Source organism: Ricinus communis, chromosome 4 (assembly GCF_019578655.1).
Source record: "Ricinus communis isolate WT05 ecotype wild-type chromosome 4, ASM1957865v1, whole genome shotgun sequence".
NCBI classification, from domain to species: domain Eukaryota; kingdom Viridiplantae; phylum Streptophyta; class Magnoliopsida; order Malpighiales; family Euphorbiaceae; genus Ricinus; species Ricinus communis.
In genome coordinates this window covers 31,461,619-31,484,875 of record NC_063259.1, presented here as the reverse complement: position 1 = coordinate 31,484,875, position 23,257 = coordinate 31,461,619, and the positions used below count along the sequence as shown (strand labels likewise).

Here is a 23,257-nt window from a genome sequence, read left to right as displayed (position 1 = left end):
TTTATCATCGTTTTTGAGTCTTGAAGAATAGCTAATGCTGGCCAAGTACCTGTTCCTTTCTATATAGAATGTGGGACCCCATTTGATGTATTTAAGGCATTTTCAGATTTTGACAAGCTGAGTTGATATCAGGGGCAGAGTAGGTTGGAGACAAATTGGAGTGATTTGGCCTTTCTTTCATGACATGGTAACCAAAAGAACAATTAATATGTACACAGATATAGTACCATGCATTGCATAAACTATTAGGCATTTCTCAGCTTCATAAAGTTGATGAACAGATACTAAACTTTTCTTTCCAAAACATTATTATGATGCACGATACAATTTGGCAACCGAATCACTTAAGTTCTAGTACTTGCAATGCAATGATTGTCTTTGGAGTTCCAGTTTGGAGATTTGGATTTGTAAGAATTTCAGAATTACTCATTTGGTTATACGGTTAATGGATTATGATAAATATATCATTGATTAATTAAGATCTGGGTTTTCTGTTCAACTAATTATGTAATGAGTTGGTCCTTGTCATGCATTCTTTTTCTCTCTTCTCAATTATATAAGTACTTGAAGAGCAATTGAAATTGGATTATTTAAGTGATACATATTTTAAATTTTATAATTATCCTATATATATTACCTATCTAATTATCTAATACAATGTCAAGAAAAAGTCTAATAGAATAAATCAATGATTTTGAATAATGGAAAAGCAAGAAAAAGACCTCAGGCATGCATATGGGGAAGCCAAGAATCCATGAAACCCATGGAGAAAGGTAAATCATCTCTTCCAAAAATATGTTCATTAATTATGGAAGATTCGGCCAAATTAAAAACCAACATGCATGTTCTTGGCATGAAGTTGGTCTATGGATGATCAACCTCTGCCAGGAAAAATTCTAGAATTTTGTTTTTCTTTTGGTTTTATTTTATGAGGTGTGTCTCCACTCTTTTCAGGTACCAAAATATTTTGTTTGGATCGAAAAACTATTACGGTAAAGACTTGCCAAGGAATGACAAGTTATTTTAGTATTAAGGAAAGAAGAACTTTTGTTTGGTGGGATTTAGCATTAAGGAAACCAATGTAGCAGTGGCTTTATAAAGTGTGTTTAAAATGGATGAAATAACAATATTATACTCTAAATTCCAACAGAATAAATAAGAATTAAAATACTGAAAGTAATTAAAGATTAAAATAAAAATGGATCCACATTCCTTTTCAAGTGTTGGGGATTGGAGCAAAGGTGTGTAACCGGGAATTTGGAAGTTGTGAGAATTGAGACACAGTTTGAATGCATGGCCAACATTAGTAGGAGACAGTAAAGTTGCATCAATTTTCGTCTCGTGGTTTTTTTAACCTTCCCACAGGATCCTTCACACGGTACCAAGCAATGAAAATTCATATTGTATTTCTTTTTTTATATTATCTTGTTAAGGTCAAAAAAAGAAAACTTTTCAAAAGAGATAAACTGTGAGAGTGAGAGTGAGAGTATTTAATTAATTACTAATTAGGTTTTGAGCTTTATAATAATAATAATAAGAAGAAGAAGAAGAAGAAGGTAATTATCACTTATTAACTTAACGACAGAGATGCATTCAGGAATGGATTGGTATGTTAGAGCAGATTTTGTGGATGTGGCCTTGAAATGTCCAAGACAACACGAGTGTGCTGTATCGTATCAGTTCATTGAAGCTACTTTGCCTTCCCTCCCTGTCTTGTTATAACATTTTTAAGCATCCGCCTCTATTTTCTCAATCCTCATCACTAATTTATGTTTATGTCTCTTCTTCATTATATTAATTCTAACTCTTTCTTTGGGATTGCAAATTTCAATTAAGCTTATTATAAATGTTTCTGAGATTTCTCTCACTTGGACTGTGATCCACATATACATATATATATTGATTATTCAATATAAATGTATAACATATTCATTTATGTATATACTGCTTTATTAATTGGTGCTTTAAACGTGAAATAATAAATAAAATTTTAGATTAGTAATAATGTGAAACATCTATATTAATAAACTAAAAATTTAATAAAATTACTGTTGAGGACAGTGGCCCCCTAATTCTGCCATTGGCGAAATTGAACTTTCACAGGTAATAAATAGCAGTAAATCTATAGCGGTGGCTGCTGAACTAATGCGACTTATTAATTTCGTTGTGTTGGACACTCTTATGTTTAGAATAGTTTTTGTGTACTTGAGCTTTTAGGGTCTTTATAAATGGAATAAATTCAAACCCCTGTGATAATAATGCTTCAATTCAATGGCTCTTCATCAATGAAATCGTTATTTAAAAAGAAAAAAAGAAAAAGAAAGAAATCTAAGTAGCTATGTTTAATGAGCAAATAAAATTGTGAGGATAAAAAAGAAAAGAAAAGAAAAAGAGAAGATGGAAACATGACAGCAGACACGTGGTGAACTGTCAGAAAAGGGAAAGAAGGAATTGCAGATAGGAAGAGCAGAGAAAATGCAGTTTCTAACTGCAATGATTGATTAACAGTTTGCTGTTCACTTCATGACATGACATCCCTTTTCATTTATTGAACTCACTCTCTCTCTCTCTCTCTCTGCATCTTCACTTCTTCACCTATACACAAAAATACGAACAACGGCAGTGCCACTGATGACATCTTAGTTCACAGAAACATTTTTCAAATACAACTCCTGATATCTATGTGCATTAAGTATGTATGAAGAACTTCATCATCTAGACGTTACTAATCCCATATACGATAAGTAACCCAAAATAAAAATTAAAACAAAAACTCCTTTATTTTCTTTACATTTCCCATTTGGGTCAATGTATCAGAAAACTGATAGCTAAGAACTCTGGCTAATTCTATTTGGCCGGAGCACGAAATATAGGCGCCACATGTTCAAAGTTGTCATTTGCATTCCAGGGAAAGTGACTTAAACTGCCCACCCATACAAGTCCCGCTGTTTCTATCAAAATAGTAAGATTGAGCTGAATATGGGTTTTGATGATTTTGTAACATCATATTATAGAATAAGAGATAGAATTTAATCAATCAAATTTACCTCAAAGAAGGTAACTTTGCTTTGGGCACAACGAAATTGAACAAAGCTAACAAACGCAAAGATATTGGCCAATCCAGGATGAACTTGATGGATTTAGAAATATATGCTCCATTTTGTTGCATCGGAGATTCATAAAATGTTTCATTAATTAGTATCTGCTGCTGGGGAAGTAAATACGGCAACGTTCATTAATCCAAAAATCGTTGGCTTATTGGAGATGATAGTAAATAAAAAAAAAAAAGCTGGAAGCAGAGAACGCTACACAAATGACAAGGCCGTGAAACATTAATTGCACTGAAGGACAAAATTAACACCCAACTAAAAATACTGGGATTGAAGGCCTTAATTTCGGTGACCAACTCCAAAGTGAAACCTCTTTGCATGCTTGTCATTAAATGCATACTCAAGACGCAAAGGACCTAAAGGGGAGTCCACACGCATTCCAAAGCCGTATCCATATCCACTTCCAGGCTTCAGCCTCGCCCCAGCAGGATCACCTAATAAAGAACAATGATCAAGTTATCGCATATGACGAGAACAAAACTATTGAACTATTAGGTAAAACATGAATGTCAGTTAGAATTGTGCTTCCTTTTTCTTTTTTTGGGTGATACCCAGAAAAGGGTAATCCCCCAAAAAGGTTTCAATGCAGTTTGATGAATTTAGCTAAATCAATTGAGCAACTGGAACTTGTCTATACAGGCAAGCAGACTATTCTTATTTAAACTAATATCACATGCTCTATCTTGACTCAATATTCCTCCTTAAATGAGCAAGAACAGAGCTATCCTGCTTTGACTATTAATCTTTCATAATATGCTAGTCGGATGCAGCAGACATTGTTATTTCAGGTAGCTACTTGCTAAAACCTGCTAGATATATGTAAAAGAGAGGAGTATGCTCCTGAAATTTGGACAGTGGACATTTCAGATCCATGTGTCATCCTGATATACACAAGACCTACCAGGTACTGTGGGTCCAGATCCCAGGTCAGTTCCATAGTCAGCAAAGAGAACTCCTTCCACTGGCCCCATCTGCAAACCAAATAAGAAGTAAAGATCATCAAGCAAACCATGACCCCAATACCACATTATAACATAATGTAAAATGACCGCCGTGCAAGAAAAGGATGCAATCACTTACCAGAGGGAAAGAAATTTCACCAGAGCCAACAGCATAAGATCTAGCAGAGCCCACAGCACCTTCTTCATATCCCCTCACACTATTTGTACCTCCAATGGCAAATGCCTCGTGAGGAGAGAAATTACCTACTACATGGCCGCCAGACAAACTAGAAAAGAAAGCAAGAGAAAGATAAATGAGATAAATTTCACAAAAATTTCAGCATAAATAAGAATTCAGACGAGCAAAATGTTTATCTTTACTATGATACAGAAGAAATGTCGCCACAGGGCTTCGGCATTCTAATGAGAGCATGCAAATTCAACATTTTGACTTGAGGATACTCTTCAAAGATTTAAGCACCAAAAGAGAAGTTTCTAAAATTTTGTTCGACCAAGAAGAAAATTCTGCACACAGTTGCTTAGATGACCAACAAGTAGGCAGTCTCTTTAGCAAGGAGGATAGTTGATTCAGAAGATTAAGAATGGCAGCAGCTAGGATGAACCTTGTTAAGTAACCTCCTCAAAGAAACCTTCAGTTACATATGAAGAACTACTCGAGGAAGTGACCTCCTAAGGAAAATATATATTGGGATGTAGCATCTCACTTCGGAAGGAAGCTAAAAAAGATCTTGCATTGCTTGTCCATTATGTTACTAGTGAATGCTCTGGCTAGTTGGACGCATGATGCATCATGTGGTATGATTCCTACTGAAAAAAATTTGTAGTTGGGTTACCCATCTAAAGTTTTATATTTTTATTTCCAGAGCTCCTATAAGCTATTAAATATTTTCATTTCATCCCTTAGACCCTAATCTGCCAACTCATTTTCAATCCAAACTTGAATATAATTGCATCTCAAACTTCTCTAAAATTATCTCTCGACTCGAAATGGGAGCAGGTTTGTAAAAGGATCTTAGAGTGTCTAAGGTGGGGCCAGGAGGGTCTGGTCTCTTAACGCCTTCTTTTTTCTTCTCATGGTAAAAACAAATTCTAAGGAATCAAAAAAACTAAAAAACTGGATCTATATCCAACGAATCGCACCTACCAGGAAAAAGTATTTTGTTTTGGTTCGAATAATTATCATAGCATTTTTTAAAGTATGATATCCAAACTGTGCTAAATGCTCTGCCTATTTGGATCAAGATGCATCATGTCATGTGATGCTGGGTTGCCCATCTAAAGTTTATATGGTTACTCACAAAGCTCCTATGCTAAATTTACCCTCCAACACAGGGGGAAAAATTTACATATAGATGCAATACCTTAGAAGGAATAGAGCAGGACCAATTTCTACACCCTTTCTAGCACGAGCATTTACTCTGTTGAAAAAGAGCCACTCAGGCCAAAGAGGAAGTCCTTGTTCCACATTCAATACAAACTGCAAAGATAAAAATGATCCATACAAAATATATTAAGAACTAAATGGTAGGAATATCCAAGTCTCATTAAGTGATGTTGGCATAAGGGGGTTAGGGTCCTTAATGACAAATGACTAACCATTGAAGAGCCATGATCACCAGAACCAGTATAGACACTTTCAAATTTAGCAAGAAGCATGTTGTCATGAGTCTTGCCACTGCACCACAAAATAGGTAAACAAACAACAGCAAATGAGAAGACAGGGACACTTGACTGGAAAAAAAATTTAATTAAGAACCAACAAATCATAGCACCCAAACTTTTAAGTTTCTTAGCCATCTGCTATCAGGCATGTCTACCTTGCAGTAAGAGGGCTGCTATAGTGATCCTTAATGATCGGATTTCCTTTCTCATCATGAGCGCCGGCATGCTGTGATTTTGAGATCAATAGAAGTAAACTATACAGATTATACTTGGAGAGAGCCAGCAAGAAATCTACTAAGCAATATGTTTCTCTTTTTGGTGATTTCTTAATTGTTATCAATGAGAAGATATCTAAAGAACTTTTCCTAATTATTAATGCACTGAAGCTAAATACCAAACTATGCTAGTGAAGTACCTGAAAAATAAGCCCAGCTGTTCCACTCCACTTTGGCCTAAGTGGTCGACTGAATTCAACACCAGCTGTTACACGGCCAATGGTAAGACTGCTATTGCCAGGTTGGTAACTGTGCACAAGATTCCCAGGGGTTCTTGAATTCTAATAAAGACAGGATTAGTTCACATGATAAAGAAGCATTCCTATCACCAAGTGTAATTTTCAAGACAAGATATGCAAAAACAATTACCTGAACCATTATAGTTCTAGATGTCCGTTTGTCGTCTCCTTGAATCCATGGGTCTGTATAGTTTATGCGAAATATTGAGTCAATTTGGCCCCTCTCTAAGGAAATATTAAGCTTCTGATTTCTTCCAAAAACATTCCTGTGTGAATATGTGAAGCTGCAAGCGAAACAACATTATCTATGAGATAGCATTCTCCCAAGTTGCATTGTGTTTATATTGCATGTAGCAGCTTATGCATCATCGACCCTCCTATCCTCGCCTCCTTTTTATTTCTTCAAAAACTAAAGTTTTTCATCATCCGATTGTTCACAAGCTTTTGAACTAAAGTAAGGGAAAGTCAATGTTGGAAAGTGGAAAAAGAAAAAGAAAGGTAACAAAAATGGGTATATGACAAGGGGTATTATTTCGGACATGGTCTGAGCACATGCAGAAACAATTAAAAGTCAGGATTGGATGGCTGAAAGGTATGGAGCAATTCAACAAGCCCCTGGCACAACTTTGAATTGGGAAGCAAGTAGAGATAACATCCCAAAATGTAAAATCTTCTATACATAGCATTTTCCTTTTAAAGGAAAAAAGGTGAGATGAGCAATAAGTAATGTCCAAACTTAAATATCATGAAAAGAAACAAAACTAGAACATGAAAATTTAACAGGTTGCATATTGTGCAGAAATACCTTCCTATAAGTCCTGACAGGGGGCCACTTGTAATCCTGGGAATTGCAACATAATCAATGTATCATGTTTCCGATATACCAGATATAACTTTACTACACAAAAATTACGTGAAAGTAGCATTGGCACCAGGGTCATCTGAGTTAGCATTACTCACCCGCTAGATATTCCACCACCAGCAGAGAAACCTCCACTTGGGCGTTCAACAACATTCATTACCAAATCAACTTTACCAGTATCTGAACACAGAGAGAAGATGGGGGAAAATTAATTTCCAAATGCAAGGTTAGAAGATAATAACGAAAGCAAATGCAGTACCCAAGTTCTTTCACCTAATAAAGCTAAAAATTATTTAGCAGTATCTAAAACCAGAAGAAAGAGAAACTCTCTAGCAGCAATAAATCTCCTATTGACATCCAAGCGATACGATCTGAATTTCAACAAAAAATGGATTCTAGTCCATATGAAGCATGATTCATAAGTTTGTTAAATAAAAGATGTTTCACAAGCCACCAAAGAAAAATGTCCTCCACTTTTTAAATCTTTGAACAGCCAAAAAGGTCTTTTAAGCACTTAATTTCAAGAATCAAGCATATTGGTGGCAACAATGGAGGATAGTGCACAATTTGCAAATTCCAATACTTTCAGGACTTTACTACAATAGTATTAACAAGTGCCTCCGTATGCTCAATGTTGCAGGACAATCCAACATGAATAAAATCACCTCCAGCAGGTTGAGGAATGATGCTAACATCTTCCATGATTCCCATGGTTAACACTGTATCTACATCTCGTTTCCCTTGAAGCATGCTGTAGACCTACAAAGCAGTCACTAAAAATGTCAAAACACTTTTTACTGGGTGTGCACCACTGGTTCAAATGAATGTTCATCAATAGGCCATCTGAGTGCAAGTTGATAAAAGCAAAGCTAATAGCAGTAACAAATTAATTAACTGGAAAGAATTTATGATACTGAATTATAGAGAATATATATTTAGTTGAATTAAAAGGAGAAACTGCTATTGGAAAAAAGGGTTAAAATTTTTTTTAAAAGAAAAAAACTTTGGGTACAAATACCAAGCCCCTTGCTCTGCAAAAGCTCATAAATATAATACATGTAGAGACATTTCTCAAAGTTAGAATACTCAGTAGGACTTGTAACAAGACTGAATGGCTACATCAGGGCTTAGACCAGAATTACCTGCCCCTTCTTAGTTGTAAGTTGTCTAAGTATTGTTTCAGGTTTGGTCTTTCCTTTAGTTGGCTCGCCCCTGAAAATAGCAATAGAGCATACATCTTTTATGAATCATAGCATTAACTTTGTCAAAGACTCGAAGAGTGATTGTCTGAGCAGATTAACTTTGCTATAGACTCCAAGAGCAGGCTCTTACGTTTTTCGATCGAGGAAACGTATGGAAATGTTGTTCACTTCAGCTTCTGCAACTTGCAACCTTAAAATACCCCCAGATAGGATCTCAACCCCTGAAACCTAATGACAACAACAACAACAACAACAACAACAACAACAAAGAATGTTTAATACTATAAATCTTCATCAACTAAAGGGTCTAGTAAGAACTAGAATAGATGGCCACAAGCACTAACCAAACCAAAAAGACCACGCTCCATATACCAGCCATTAATGGAAGTTATCACATCATCCAAATGCCTGATATTAACCACTTTTCCTGCACAGCTTGACATCAAAATTCAAAGCCAATGAAGCTTGATACATATATATCATAATTATACATTACGTTAGAAAATCTAAAGAAAAAAAAGAAAAAGAAGCCTACCATATCCCTCACGGAATGCGTCCTGTAGAAACTTTGTTGGAAGAACACTAGCACCTTCACATACAAGTCCATGAAACTCCTGGTTTGGTTCTACCTTATGCCACAAGAGAAAGCAATGTTAATAATTCCATTGACATGATTAAAAAATCTGCATTCGCAACTATTTTTGTACCATACCTGAAATACTAATCGTATGCCATCACGAGTGTCAACAGCAACGGGCGTACAAGAGCAAAAGTATCCACTATCAATTATCCTATGCACATCTTCTTGAACCTCGCGAACAGTTAGGGCTGAGTTGGCACGGCAAGCTTTCAGTGCAGCTACGGCCTCTGCTTCCAGATCCTTCCTCTCGAGCTCTTCGCCGTCTTTGTTCCTTACCAATACTTCACTTATCAATACTCTCTCCTCATCGTGTCTACTCCCTGAGAGACCGCCTCCGCTTCCCTTCTGTTGAGTCACTATGTTTTCTGACTCGCCAGGTTGAGTCAACGACAATGAAGCGGAGCAGAGGATCGGCGACTGCGTATGTGACTCGGAGATGACTGTGTCTTTGGACTGAGGGAGTGATAGTGAAGCGAAACATAGAAGAGGTAAAGTAAGTTTCCGAGGTGAATTTACAGAGCGAGATATATGGATTTTTGAGCGAGTTATGAGTGAGTCGATGAAATTAGTGAATGAGATTTTAGTATATGATAATTGAGGAGCTTGCTGTTGCTGCTGAGGTGGAGGGAGAAGTGGAATTTTGAGGGAAGATGAAGTGAACCGAACGGTATCGTTTTGTGGCATCGTGATATTCAGCGACTGAAAGGAATTGCAGAAGAAAGCGCCTCTACTCGAATATCATCTGGGTTCCAAAGAAGGAGATAAACCCTAGGTTTAGGTTTAGTTTTAGCTCGTCGGCTAGCACTAGCAGTAACCACTGACTGGCTTTGGTTTTTCCGGTTTCGTTTTTGGTAAAAGAGGAAGAGTTTTGATTTGACCCGACCGGTTGTATTAGGGGAACGGGTTATAAATACGGATCATAACTTTTCTTTACTTCATGTTCGGTGTTTATTCTGCAGCCCAACAACCATTATAGTATAGGCCTAAATCTGGCCCAAGTGTTTGAGCCAGGCTCTTTTGGGACAAAGGAAAGATGAGCAAATAGTCTCAAATTGAACTTTTCTTCTTCTTCTTTTTTTTTTTTTATAAATAATTTTAGCCCTAAATTTCTATTTAGAGCTTAATTCAATCCAAATTTGACATCAAATGCCTGAAAAAAGAGGTGGTTCAAAGTGTATTTTTTTATCTAAAAGAAAAATATAATAATTTTTTTTTCTAAACAATGTATTCTTCTCCGAAACATACATTTCAAAATAAATTGTTACACATTTCTTTTTTTGGTGCAAAGGTCAAACAAAAAATAAAATAACTAAAAATATAAATTTCAGGTATCCAAAAATCCATTATGCTAATGTAAGTCCAATTAAGCTAATGTATTGCGAGTATAATGGGGAAATTGATCCCTTTTCCAATATATTATTTGGAGTGTCTCTCTTGCACTATAATATATATATATATATATATATACCTCCTCGACTTTCTCGCACGCAAAGGAGATTGGGCAAAAGATAAGATGCATTGCAGTGAATGATGATGGGGGATGGAGATGTGAAGTGGATTACAAAAGCAAATGAGAGCGTGGAAAAAGACATTTATGCCCCTTCAATTGAATAATAAGATAAATATAAAAAATAATGTCTGAGATGGAAATGTGTTGCCATATAATTTTAGATTCCTAGTGGCAGAATTCAATCAAAGGACACCACCAGGCATCAAGCATGAAAGTCCAAATTCTCGAGCATTCTTTATTATTATTAAATATTTTTCAAAAAATATATTATAGAGATTTTTCATATTATATTTGGTAAATTTTATTTTTTAAATATTTGTAATCTTACATTAATTGGTCTATTAATTTTCCAAAATATCCTAAATCTTTATATATCAATTCTTTTTGTCATTACTTATATTCCATTTTGGCTTATACATCTATCTCATGTTTTGACTAAGATGCTTTTCTTATGTTTTTTTGTTCAACTTAACAAAATTAAAAGAAATTAGTATAGTATTACAAATCAAAAAATAATTTAATACAATATTAAAATGATATCCTCGTTATTGTAACATGATAAATCTCAAGAGATAAATTATAATTAGTTTATAATAAATTATAAAAAAATGTTAGAAAATAAAACTTAACGATTTTGATATGTGCTAAACATTAAAATCTCTATAGTCATGCAATCGAAACTAAATAAATTTTAATAATAATAAATATATTATAATTTAATGAAAGTCTGATTTTTTAAACTTAATACTCAATCTTATCGGTGGCTAATAGAAACCAAAAATAAAATAATTAAATATCTCGTCATATTATATAAATAAAATTAATGAGATAAGAGAAATAATACAGCATATTATATATATAAATATTAGTATAGAAATAATATTTTATTAGAATAAAAATTAAAAATTTTATAATTTATTGCAATAAAAGATATAGATTTAAATAGAGATTAGATAAGCAATTTCCATTAATATTAAGGAAATGACTAACTAAACCTAATATAATCGAGTAAAACCAAAAGAAAGCCCTAGTGATTAACGTCTAAACGGGTAGGGCCGAAGAGGGAAGAAGCAGATTTGATTTTGATAAACATCTGCCGCCACAGAAATGATGGGGTCACATCTTTAAAAAGAGGGTGGGAACTGGAAACCATATAAGACGTTAACATTTCAAAAATTCAAAAAAACCCATATAAAGACACAAACCCTCCGTCTGAGAGGCATTGGCATCCCTGTCTCTTTCTCTTTTTGCGGTGGCTGACTTCTGACACATCTCTTCCCCTTTCGATCATGCTGCAGGTTTCCTAATTCAGGTTTTATAATCCCTAATCCTGAATTACATTTTACAACAGAGAAAGCCCTAACAAATCCTCTCTTTCTCCACACACACTCTCTCTCCCTGGCACGTGCGACGATTCTTTCCGTTGGTATATTCTCTCTTTATATCCATCATTGAGTCGATGGTGCTTTGAGGTTTTACTTGCTAGTTTCTACCTTTATTATATAGATTATGTTGTTAAAGGTTGTTTAGGTGTCTCCTGGCGTATTGAAGTCCTAGTTAATAATATTTTGTTATTTTTTTGGCTTCTTGTCGTACAAGTTAATGGTATTTTCTCCGCTAATTCTCGCCTAAATTCTTGTAAATCTGTAGAATTGTAGTTTAGTTTTATTGTCCGTTGATTCGTTTCTAACCTTTTTGACTTTTGCCCTATTCTGTTGTTTAGCAGCGATGAATCAAGCTAATGGGAAGGATGGCCTAAAGGCACCTCTACTGCAGCCTCCAGATAATGTAGCAATTAGTGTTCCTAAACACAAGGATGGCAGAGATAATAATAAGGTTAAAACGATTAAGCTCAAAATTGGGGAAATCAAGTGCACCTCTTGTGCAACATCCGTAGAATCCGTGCTTCAGGAGCTTAATGGAGTTGACAGGGTTGTGGTATCGCCCCTTGATGGCCATGCTGCTATCTCTTACGTACCAGACCTCGTTACTGTAAGTTTTTCTGCTCGAACAACTTATTCAACTTTTCATTCATGTTTATTGCGCATACAAATTGGAGACTTTGTATGAGTTCTTACTCGCCCCATTGGTTCTTATATGTTTTTGTTTCTTTCTAGAATTTTGTTAATGTTTGTAATCTAGATAAAGTGCTGTTTGAGCTGGATTTTGATTTTGGATTGTAGCTCAGCTTCTTTACTTGCTTACTTTTGTGTTGAAAATCGGAGTTTGGAATTTTCTTCTTTTAATTTGTGTGGATTCTTTTTATCCTCGAGCATAAAAGCAATGATGAAGTAAACTGTATCAGGCTCAAAATATCAAGGAAAGCATAGAAGCTGCAGGATTTCCGGTTGATGAATTTCCAGAACAAGAAATTTCAGTATGCCGGCTGAGGATTAAAGGAATGGCATGTACCAGCTGCTCTGAGTCTGTTGAACGTGCACTCCTTATGGCTAATGGAGTTAAAAAAGCAGTGGTTGGTCTAGCTCTAGAAGAAGCGAAGGTCCATTTTGATCCAAACCTCACTGATACGGATCATATCATAGAAGCAGTAGAAGATGCTGGCTTTGGGGCTGAGCTCATTAGTTCTGGGCATGATGTGAACAAAGTACATCTAAAGCTTGAAGGTATTAATAGCGTAGAAGATGCTACTATTGTGCAATCCTCCCTTGAGTCAGCACGGGGTGTGAATCATGTCGAAATGGACCTTGCAGAGCATAAGATAACAGTTAGCTATGACCCAGAACTTATAGGTCCAAGATCCATAATAAAATGCATTGAAGAAGCTTCTGCAGGTCCCAATGTTTACTGTGCAAACTTATATGTGCCTCCAAGGCGAAGAGAAACAGAACAGTTGCAAGAAACTCGGACATATAGAAACCAATTTTTCTTGAGCTGCCTTTTCTCGATTCCAGTGTTTCTGTTTTCCATGGTACTTCCTATGCTTCATTCTTATGGTAATTGGCTAGAGTATAGGATTCAAAACATGCTCACTTTTGGGATGCTTCTTAGGTGGATCCTCTGCACACCTGTGCAGTTCATAGTTGGCAGAAGGTACTAAATAGACATCACTTATGCTACCTTATTATCATCTTCACTCTTATGTCATATGTGAATTGTTTATGTTTGTTATTGAGAAGAACAATTACATACCAAGTTTTTTTTTTTTTTTGAGAAACCCATAATGTCCTCTTCAGGTTTTATATGGGAGCATATCATGCATTGCGACGGAAATCTGCCAATATGGATGTTTTGGTTGCACTGGGCACCAATGCTGCTTATTTCTATTCTGTATATATAGTAATTAAAGCAATTACTTCAGATAAATTTGAGGGACAAGATTTCTTTGAGACAAGCGCCATGCTGATATCCTTTATCCTTTTGGGGAAGTATTTGGAGGTTCTTGCAAAAGGGAAGACATCGGATGCTTTAGCAAAGTTGACAGAACTTTCTCCTGATACAGCTCATCTGCTGACACTGGATACTGATGGAAATGTTGTCTCAGAGATGGACATCAGCACTGAACTTATAGAAAGGAATGATATAATAAAGATTGTTCCAGGGGAAAAAGTTCCTGTTGATGGAATTGTCGCAGATGGTCAAAGCCATGTGAATGAAAGTATGATCACTGGTGAGGCAAGACCCGTTGCTAAAAAACCTGGTGACAAGGTATCATTTGGGTTTACAAACTTTTTACATGGTACATTTGGTGAATAATACAATGTTAAATGGGATCTGTTTATATTGTTCTTTCCCCCACCACTTCTATGCCATTAACAGGTAATTGGTGGGACCATGAATGAGAATGGATGCTTACTAGTTAAGGCTACTCATGTTGGGTCTGAGACTGCACTGTCCCAAATTGTTCAACTTGTTGAAGCTGCTCAGCTTGCCAGGGCCCCAGTTCAGAAACTAGCCGACCAAATCTCCAAGTTTTTCGTTCCTGCAGTTAGTATATACATCCTTCATCTTGATTTTAGCCAGGTTTTATATATGATACCAGGTTTCACTTGTCTATTAACATTCAATAGTATTCTATATCTTCAGTTGATGGAAAATCAAGTATGTTAGAATTGCAGACTTAGTCCTTTCTGACCATGATCTTACACGACTATACTTTTCTTAAGTTGCTGATAATTTCTGAATCCACTTCAGGTCGTTATAGCAGCCTTTATAACATGGCTGGGGTGGTTTATTCCTGGAGAAGCTGGTCTTTATCCTAGACATTGGATACCAAAAGCCATGGACAGTTTTGAGCTTGCACTGCAGTTTGGTATTTCAGTACTGGTGGTTGCATGTCCCTGTGCCCTAGGGCTAGCAACACCAACAGCAGTCATGGTTGCCACCGGCAAGGGTGCTTCTCAAGGTGTACTTATCAAAGGTGGAAATGCCCTGGAAAAAGCACACAAGGTATGTTTTCTGTCTCTGTTTAAAATTTATACTCTGTTAGCTGAATTTGGTTTTTACTAAGTGGCTTTTGTTCACATATTTATTGAAGTTTATTTTAACTAGCTTTGCTTTCTAAGGACACCATCTCTCTGCTATTCAGTTCTAGAGAAAAAGAGTCTGTAGCAAAATTTGTGTCCAATTGAGATGAATGGAGCTTGCCTGAAAATCAAGAACATATATTAAGTCAAAATAGTTCTCTGATCCTCAAGAGGATACTGCAGTCATTAACAGTTCAGATTTTCAATGAGGTTCTCAAGTTTGAATCTTGATAGAGTAAAAGGTAGCACAGAGAGCTGCTCCTTGTGTGATAACTCACCAATAACCCCAACAAGTAGTTGCTGCCTTTATCATTGTATTTAATTATTAGTATTTTAATGCTGTTACAGAAGTGACACTCGTGCATGCTCATTCTCGTTATATTAGCTAATTTCTCATTTATATTATATTAAGCTATTAGTAGTCCCATCAAATTGTTATTGTAATAGTGGCGACAGTTTTCATATTAAGAAGGCACTGATTTGTTAGTTTGCATCTCTTACATGAGACTAATTGAACCTTTATATACATGTTGATTTGCTTTGTGGATGATTAATATCTAAATGTAACTGTGTTCTTTCTTTCCTGCAGGTGAAAACCGTTGTCTTTGACAAGACAGGGACATTAACAATTGGAAAACCAGTAGTAGTTAGTGCTGTGCTCTTTTCCAGCTTCTCAATGGAGGAATTCTGTGACATGGTTACTGCTGCCGAGGTGGGTATTTATATTGTGATCAATGATCTTACGTTTAAAAAGTAGGTTGAATACTCACAAGGCAAAGTGGAAATAAAATCCACTTATTATTTTTATGAGTTCCTGCTACTACTAGGGCAATGAAGATAAATTTTGAGCTTTTCTTTTTCCTCAGGCTAATAGTGAACATCCAATAGCAAAAGCTGTGGTGGAGCATGTTAAAAGACTACGTCAGAAGATTGGGTTTAACACAGAACATATTGCAGAGGCTAAGGACTTTGAGGTGCACACTGGGACTGGGGTGAGTGGGAAAGTGGGTGACAGAACAGTTTTGGTTGGGAATAAGAGGCTCATGCAGGCTTGGAATGTCATAGTAGGTCACGAAGTTGAGAACTATATTTCAGAAAATGAGCAATTGGCTAGAACATGTGTGCTAGCTGCTATTGATGGAAAAATTGCAGGAGCTTTTGCGGTGACTGATCCAGTAAAGCCAGAGGCCAAGCGTGTCATCTCCTTTCTTCATTCCATGGGCATCTCAGCCATCATGGTGACTGGTGATAACTGGGCTACAGCAGCTGCTATCGCCAAAGAGGTTGGAATTGAGAAGGTGTTTGCTGAGACCGATCCACTGGGAAAGGCTGATAGGATCAAAGACTTGCAGGTACTTACTTTTGTATTTTTTTTTTTTTTAAAAACTAGTACATAAATAAACAATTGAATTGACTATTGGACTTCCAACTGATTGCTCCAGTACTAATAATGTGAAAAACATTTGAGCTAATTACAGGGAAAAGGTATGACTGTAGCAATGGTGGGAGATGGAATAAATGACTCGCCAGCCTTGGTTGCAGCTGATGTTGGCTTGGCAATTGGTGCTGGCACTGATGTAGCTATAGAAGCTGCTGATATAGTTCTCATCAAAAGCAACTTAGAAGATGTAGTTACAGCCATAGATCTATCTAGAAAGACCATTCAGCGGATTCGACTAAATTACGTATGGGCCCTTGGTTATAACATACTTGGCATGCCTATTGCTGCTGGAATCCTGTACCCGTTCACTGGAATCCGGCTCCCACCTTGGCTGGCTGGTGGTTGCATGGCTGCTTCATCACTTAGTGTGGTTTGTTCTTCACTATTATTGCAGTCGTATAAGAAACCTTTGCATGTTAGAGATTGTTGAGGGCAGATTGATTGTAGACCATCATCATTCTTGTAGCAAAATTAAGTTTTTAAGCTCTCAGTGCTGTAATTGGGAACATGTGCATCTGTATATGCACTAGTCCATGTAATAATGTAGACTATGACTTCATCGAGTAAACAAACTCGACGAGTCATGCAGTGGTTATATGAGGAGGATTATGCATCTCGCTTGCTTGGATTATAGGGACTCCCATTTTAGACAGAATGGAATTGACAGGAAGCTTATATTCCTAACAGCTTCCCAAATAAAAACTCTGATCTTTTCAGGAATAAGAGATTTCCAAAAGTAAACGACAACTTGAATCTTTATATGATACATTAATTTGTCTAAGCACTTGGATCCGAGTTTATTTTTTTGGCTAGTTGCAGCCGTCGGCATGGCAACTAGTGGTGCAGTTGCTGATGTGGTAACAAAACTAGCCTATACAGTTCTTGTGTATAATTGTCCCTTTTTATTAATCTTTTTTCTTAAAAATTTGTGAGATCTAAATTTTCATTTCTAAGTTTTAGAAAAATATTTTACATTAAATATAGATTAATAGATTTATTAATTTCTTTCATAATAAAATTTATTTCAATCAAACACAATTTTAACAGATTAACATCTTAAAACATTATACTTAACGATTGCCTAATAATTATAGATTATCATCTAATTGGTATATTTCTTGGTCTTTTTTAACATATTTATTCAATTATTTTATTTACTGCTTTTATATATTAATAAAATATAACAATTTTCTTACATAAATATATATAATTTTGATAAAAATAAAAATTTAAAAGTTACCTATTCAAAGCAATAGGTTGAGGACCAATAGGATAGAGTGAAAGAGTAAAATAAATATAAAAAAAATCTTATTTAACTCATATACATCCTAATAAAAGAATTATAAATAAAATATATGTGTATTTTATATTTTAATATTAAATAATTGATAAATATTTTATTATTTAAAATTAATAAATATATTATTTTAATTATATATAAATTTAATAAGAGTAAAGAATTTTTAATTAAAAACAATAAATTTGAGGAGGGAATTGAGAAAGTACCGTACCTGTGATAACAGCACTCTTAAGGACGACAAGCAGCTCGACACGTAGTTTATCTTAGAACAGCCTCTCTCTTTCTTTCTTCTTGAAATTAATTTCAGCAAAAACTCTGTCATAGTCTTTGTCCTTGTCTTTGTTTTTCTCTCACACGGTGAAATAATTTCTCTCTGGATCATTAAAAAGGTAAGCTAGAAATATGTTCTCTTTATCTGAAAGTTTTAAGTTCTTACTATTTTTAGCTTTGGATCATTGCATTGATCAGTCTTTTGTTTAATTTATTAGGGAAGTTTCAATCTTTACTTCCAAGAATCTGTAAAAACTCTTGAATTAATTACTGGGTCTTGCTGGGACTCTTGGTTTGACTTCAATCATCAAGGTGGGTACATTCAGTTTCCAAGTTTAAGAATCATGATATATAAGTTTGGGTTATGCTTTTGGATGATTTACAACTTAGTTCAATCTGTATTGGGTTTATAGGATTCTTTGGGATTTTGATTGTATGACGAAAATGGAGGACAGTGTAATTCTGTTTTATTTTTATTTTTATTTTTAGTTTCAAATGATGAAGATATTTGTTCAGATGCTTCAGGTACTTACATTAGGTTTAGTTAAGTGGATTTGTTGGTTCTTGAACATTGGAATATGAGTAATACGAGCTTCTAGATGTTTACTCCCCCGTTTCTTCTCAGCCATTGATCAACCCTAGGGTTTTGGAAATTAGAATTAGGGAATCACTTTATTGACATATGGATGCTTCAGGTTTGGGAGGTCAGTTTTTGTCAAGTCCAGTTGGTGGGTTATTAGACCTTGAGTCACCAATTCATAGACAGCAGCAGGCCCAGTCAGGTCACTCCTCATTAGCACATCAACGCCACATGAACTTAATTAGTGGCCTTGGTAATGATCATCAACCAATTGGGCTAATGGAAGTGAAAGGTTCAAGTCCAAGAAATTATTCAACGAATTTAAGTAAAGGGAAAGGAGTTAGCCACTTTAGTCCCACAAATGATGGCAATGTGAGTGAAGATGATGAGCCGAGTTTTACGGAAGATGGGAATGGTGATAATTCCAGTGGGGCTAAGAGTAAAAAGGGATCTCCATGGCAGCGGATGAAATGGACAGATAATGTGGTTAGGCTTCTTATAGCAGTGGTTGCTTGTGTGGGTGATGATGGTGCATTTGATGGTGTTGAGGGGCTTAAGAGAAAATCTGGGATTTTGCAGAAGAAGGGCAAGTGGAAAACAGTATCAAAGATCCTGATCAGTAAGGGTTGTCATGTTTCTCCACAACAGAGTGAGGATAAGTTTAATGATCTCAATAAGAGGTACAAGAGATTAAATGACATTCTTGGAAGAGGTACTAGTTGTAGAGTGGTGGAGAACCCTGCTCTTATGGACTCAATGCCGCTTTCAGCCAAGGCAAAAGATGATGTTAGGAAGATATTGAGCTCAAAACATCTGTTTTATAAGGAAATGTGCGCTTACCATAATGGGCAAATGATACCCAATTGCCAAGATCTTGATCTACAAGGCTTTTCATTACCTCTTGAAAGGTGCTCAAGAGACAATAATGGCTCAGAGGAGGAGGAAGCTGAGGGACATGATGACAGTGATGAGGATGAATCAGACAACGAAGATGATAATAATGCTATAGAGGAAGGGGAAAGGATGGGTATGTATGCTGAGAGGAATAAAGTAAATGAAGAGGATGCCCATCTTTGGCCTCAGTCAGGTGGGTGCAACAGCTTTGAGGTTGAAATGGCTGGGATTTTTCAAGACCCGTCGGTGTCATTATGGGAGAAAAAAGAATGGATAAATAAACAGAAGTTGCAGCTGCTGGAGCAAAGAGTTAGCATCCAGGCTCAAGCATTTGAGCTTGAGAAGCAACGCTTCAAGTGGTTGAGATACTGCAGCAAGAAAGATAAGGAATTTGAGAAGTTGAGGCTGGAAAATGAGAGGATGAGACTAGAGAACGAGCAAAGTGTATTGCAACTAAGACAGAAGCAACTGGAAATGGATTTGAGGAGCTCAGAATCATCCAGGGACCCCACTTCGCTTGGTATTGACAGACTGCAAGGAAGAGATCAAATTGATTTGGGAAGGCATCAATAACTTATTTAAAAACTGACAATCCACTCCAAATATCTTGTATGATTGTCCCTCTATAAAACTCCTTTAGCTTTACATGTATGGAGTAACTAACCTTGTGTACCACATGTATCACTTTAGATTAATCTTAGGAGAGTCTATTAACGTGTTTATTTGAGCTTTTTGAGATGAAGTTGGAAAGTTTAATGCTGCAGATTTCTAGTAATCTTCTTGATTTCCCCTCTTCCACTTGTTTCCCCAGAAGCTTATGGAGCAGAAATACACCTTAGACCCCTCCATAGGCTACTTCTTTCAGGCATAATACTTTGCTTATACTGTGGCAGATATTGCTTACATGCGAGTTGCACTTTTCAGTCAGTGTATGTTTATTATTTTTTTTGTTAATTGAGTAGATATATGCTTTCAGCAGCTTCCCTTAGGGGACTGAGAATACCTACATAGTTCAGTTTGATTTTCTCCTCTTCGATTGAATTTGCTCTCCATGCTTGAGTTGATAGTGAGTTTGTAGTTTTTGGAGATTGGTTTTACTTTGTCGTCCTGAAGCAACAGGAATAGCTCCTTAAATGACATCTTCTTCTTTCCCATTATCAGGAGGAAAAGTTATGCAATCATACTTGTGTCCCTGATTGGTTGTTTGAAATACTTTCTGTAGAGGCCGTTCAATTTGCAAGTCAGACATCATATATAGGAGGAATTGCAATGTATCACGTATCTGAATTATTAATTTTCTCTTCGGCTGTGAAGATGTTTCCCTACCAGTTTCATTTTCCTTAATTAATAATTTAAGTTGATTCATTGAATCTGGAAGCAGAGGATTGATTGATTTGAGCTATTCTTTTGAATAATGTGGCTGGTTCAATCTTCTGGAAAGGCAGTAATGGTCGCATGTCTAACTAGATACATTTGACTATTTGATAGCTCTCGTAGATTGATTTCTCATTTTAATATTTGCAGCTGTTTCTTTTTTCTTTTGTTTTTTAAAAATCATATATTTATAAGTAGTTAATTCTGACATTTGGTATATAAATTCAGTGAGACAGCAGGCCAATGAGAGTTCTCTAAACTTAATAAAGTTGTAAATTTTATTTTCGGAAAATGCAAAAGTTTTCTCCAAATGTTGCCCGTAAGTAAGCCACTCAAATTTAGATACTAGCTAGTTGCCCCAGTTTGACCTATTTGAAATACAACCTACCTGGAAATACAACTGCTCATAAAAGAAGAAATGTCAAAGTTTCCAAATATAAAACTCATATCATATCATGCAGCTGCTGTTAGATCAGATGTAAATAACGTTCAACGAGCAATTAATAATCCTATAACCGTCTCGCTTGATTCTGTTCCTGGGCTCTTGGTTGTGACAAGCAAATGGCTGATAGGCACCGTCACCAGTACCAGTATGGGGGCTTTCAAAGCCCGGCTCTGCATCAAGGCCAGTTTGCATATAGTAAGTACTGCAATCCAGGATTGCAGTGTCCTACAACTAGGACATGCCAAGCTTCCCCTGATCTTTCAGTGCTTGTTCAAGCCCCATCAGAGAAAGGGCTAGCAGGATTTGCTGTAGATTTTGTTATGGGTGGAGTTTCCGCAACTGTGTCCAAAACTGCTGCAGCGCCGATTGAGCGTGTGAAGCTCTTGATTCAAAACCAAAACGAAATGATTAAAGCTGGTAGACTTTCTGAACCCTATAAAGGAATTGGAGATTGTTTCAGCCGAACAGTCAAAGATGAGGGTTTTCTTTCATTATGGAGAGGCAACACGACAAATATCATCCGTTACTTGCCCACTCAGGTTTATTTTCTCTTTGATTCTCTGCAAATTCCTCGTAATTATTTACATTTTTTACTCTCCTATCTAGCTAAGTATATTGTTTTTCTTACAGGCATTTAACTTCGCATTCAAAGATTACTTTAAAAGGCTTTTCAACTTTAAGAAGGATAGAGATGGCTACTGGAAGTGGTTTGCTGGTAACTTGGCATCAGGTGGTGCTGCTGGTGCCTCTTCTCTGCTCCTGACCTATCCTTTGGATTATGCAAGAACTCGTCTCGCAAATGACGGCAAAGCTGTAAAGAAGGGAGGGGAGAGGCAATTCAATGGTTTGATTGATGTCTACAGGAAGACTGTGCAATCAGATGGTGTTGCTGGGCTTTACCGTGGATTTAACATTTCATGTGTTGGCATCATTATATACCGTGGTCTTTATTTTGGAATGTATGATTCTCTGAAGCCAGTAGTCCTGACAGGCAAGCTCCAGGTTAGTACATAATGTTTCTCCTTTTTCTGATACTTGGAAAATCTTTAAGGGTTACGAGTGGAGCTGTCACTCTTTGAACCCTTGATTTCTTGTATTATGAGGCAGGCACTCGATACTGAGCTCTCGTTCTTGATCTTTCGATGATTTCAGGATAATTTCATGGCTAGCTTTGCCCTTGGTTGGGTAGTGACAAATGGTGCTTCTCTTGCTTCCTACCCAATTGACACCGTTCGCAGAAGAATGATGATGACATCAGGTGAAGCTGTTAAGTACAAGAACTCAATGGATGCATTATCTCAGATCCTGAAGAACGAAGGGGCTAAATCACTGTTCAGGGGTGGTGGTGCAAACATCCTCCGTGCAGTTGCTGGTGCTGGTGTTCTTTCTGGGTATGACAAGCTTCAGGTTCTTGTGTTAGGAAAGGCTTATGGTTCTGGTGGGGCCTAAAGGCTTAACTTCTGTCAATCTTTTCCAGTTTATGTAGCTATAGATGATGATGAAAATCTTGCTGTTCGGATTTTTTAGAATTTATTTGGTGTGATTCTTTACTCAATAAAACAAAAATCATTATGCAGTGAATGTTTTTTATACCCCTTTTCAGGGTTTTATTCCTGCAAAATTCCATTTATTTTTTAATATATATATGCAATTCTTTTAAAGTATTATTATTATTATGCTAATTCCTATATAGAAAAACATGTCTACTTTACTTGTGATATCACTGAGAAGTTAAATTCTTGTTAACTTAAGATACCATCCCTCTAATTAAACATCATAATTGCTTAAGGAAATCAAATTATTTCTAAATAATTTTATGCATATCTTTATATTTGTAAAGAATACGATTTAAAAGAATATATATATATATATATATATATATATATATATATATATATATATTTTTTTTTTTTTTTAATTTTTCATATTTTAAAAAATATCACACATATTTAACTCGAGCCTATCGCACTTTAAAAAAATAAAAATAAAAAAAATAAATCATAATTA

At 36.0% G+C, this 23,257-nt stretch overlaps 4 protein-coding genes across 11 annotated transcripts; 3 read left to right on the top strand and 1 right to left on the bottom strand.

The window, feature by feature from the left end:
- Window positions 1–3,111: 3,111 nt before the first annotated feature.
- Window positions 3,112–9,963, bottom strand: LOC8274423 (outer envelope protein 80, chloroplastic). Its single transcript, XM_002513426.4, has 16 exons — window positions 9,025–9,963; window positions 8,848–8,941; window positions 8,657–8,739; window positions 8,443–8,540; window positions 8,253–8,322; window positions 7,776–7,869; window positions 7,209–7,290; window positions 7,054–7,089; window positions 6,379–6,532; window positions 6,150–6,290; window positions 5,890–5,960; window positions 5,669–5,747; window positions 5,434–5,549; window positions 4,191–4,338; window positions 4,012–4,081; window positions 3,112–3,544 (listed from the first exon to the last, which is right to left on the bottom strand). Exons 1-16 carry the CDS (start codon window positions 9,634–9,636, stop codon window positions 3,390–3,392), a joined length of 2,103 nt encoding a protein of 700 aa, XP_002513472.1. The 5' UTR covers window positions 9,637–9,963; the 3' UTR covers window positions 3,112–3,389.
- A 1,608-nt stretch (window positions 9,964–11,571) lies between these two features.
- LOC8274424 (copper-transporting ATPase HMA4) lies at window positions 11,572–17,018 on the top strand. Of its 7 annotated transcripts, none has more exons than XM_048373184.1 (9): window positions 11,572–11,774; window positions 12,189–12,454; window positions 12,768–13,513; window positions 13,657–14,128; window positions 14,240–14,407; window positions 14,615–14,869; window positions 15,536–15,658; window positions 15,813–16,298; window positions 16,425–17,018. In XM_048373184.1, the coding sequence occupies exons 2-9, from the start codon at window positions 12,191–12,193 to the stop codon at window positions 16,815–16,817; spliced, it is 2,907 nt and encodes a 968-aa protein (XP_048229141.1). In that variant the 5' UTR covers window positions 11,572–11,774; window positions 12,189–12,190; the 3' UTR covers window positions 16,818–17,018. The 7 variants fall into 7 exon arrangements, with proteins under 7 accessions (XP_048229141.1, XP_048229140.1, XP_048229139.1 ...); XM_048373183.1 differs by having other exon boundaries at window positions 12,186–12,454; XM_048373182.1 differs by having other exon boundaries at window positions 11,572–11,884; window positions 12,186–12,454.
- Window positions 17,019–17,927: 909 nt separating this feature from the next.
- On the top strand, window positions 17,928–20,206 carry LOC8274425. 2 transcript variants are annotated; one of them, XM_048373162.1, is made up of 2 exons: window positions 17,928–18,076; window positions 18,176–20,206. In XM_048373162.1, exon 2 carries the CDS (start codon window positions 18,640–18,642, stop codon window positions 20,002–20,004), a length of 1,365 nt encoding a protein of 454 aa, XP_048229119.1. In that variant the 5' UTR covers window positions 17,928–18,076; window positions 18,176–18,639; the 3' UTR covers window positions 20,005–20,206. The 2 variants fall into 2 exon arrangements, with proteins under 2 accessions (XP_048229119.1, XP_048229120.1); XM_048373163.1 differs by having other exon boundaries at window positions 17,928–18,269; window positions 18,653–20,206.
- A 635-nt stretch (window positions 20,207–20,841) lies between these two features.
- Window positions 20,842–22,831, top strand: LOC8274426 (ADP,ATP carrier protein 1, mitochondrial). Its single transcript, XM_002513429.4, has 3 exons — window positions 20,842–21,789; window positions 21,881–22,252; window positions 22,403–22,831. The coding sequence occupies exons 1-3, from the start codon at window positions 21,367–21,369 to the stop codon at window positions 22,697–22,699; spliced, it is 1,092 nt and encodes a 363-aa protein (XP_002513475.1). The 5' UTR covers window positions 20,842–21,366; the 3' UTR covers window positions 22,700–22,831.
- The last annotated feature ends 426 nt before the right edge of the window (window positions 22,832–23,257 follow it).

What these genes read in the sequence shown, in the direction of transcription:
- LOC8274424 (XM_048373184.1), top strand. Translation starts at nt 12,191, where the DNA reads ATGAATCAAGCTAATGGGAAGGATGGCCTAAAGGCACCTCTACTGCAG. An exon ending in CAGTTCATAGTTGGCAGAAG is followed by an intron (nt 13,514 to 13,656) that starts GTACTAAATAGA and finishes TGTCCTCTTCAG; the next exon opens with GTTTTATATGGGAGCATATC. An exon ending in CCCTGGAAAAAGCACACAAG is followed by an intron (nt 14,870 to 15,535) that starts GTATGTTTTCTG and finishes TCTTTCCTGCAG; the next exon opens with GTGAAAACCGTTGTCTTTGA.
- LOC8274425 (XM_048373162.1), top strand. Translation starts at nt 18,640, where the DNA reads ATGGATGCTTCAGGTTTGGGAGGTCAGTTTTTGTCAAGTCCAGTTGGT.
- LOC8274423 (XM_002513426.4), bottom strand. Translation starts at nt 9,636, where the DNA reads ATGCCACAAAACGATACCGTTCGGTTCACTTCATCTTCCCTCAAAATT. An exon ending in GGTGGTGGAATATCTAGCGG is followed by an intron (nt 7,090 to 7,208) that starts GTGAGTAATGCT and finishes TGCAATTCCCAG; the next exon opens with GATTACAAGTGGCCCCCTGT. An exon ending in GTGATCATGGCTCTTCAATG is followed by an intron (nt 5,550 to 5,668) that starts GTTAGTCATTTG and finishes TTATCTTTGCAG; the next exon opens with TTTGTATTGAATGTGGAACA.
- LOC8274426 (XM_002513429.4), top strand. Translation starts at nt 21,367, where the DNA reads ATGGCTGATAGGCACCGTCACCAGTACCAGTATGGGGGCTTTCAAAGC. An exon ending in TCCGTTACTTGCCCACTCAG is followed by an intron (nt 21,790 to 21,880) that starts GTTTATTTTCTC and finishes TTTTTCTTACAG; the next exon opens with GCATTTAACTTCGCATTCAA. An exon ending in TCCTGACAGGCAAGCTCCAG is followed by an intron (nt 22,253 to 22,402) that starts GTTAGTACATAA and finishes CGATGATTTCAG; the next exon opens with GATAATTTCATGGCTAGCTT.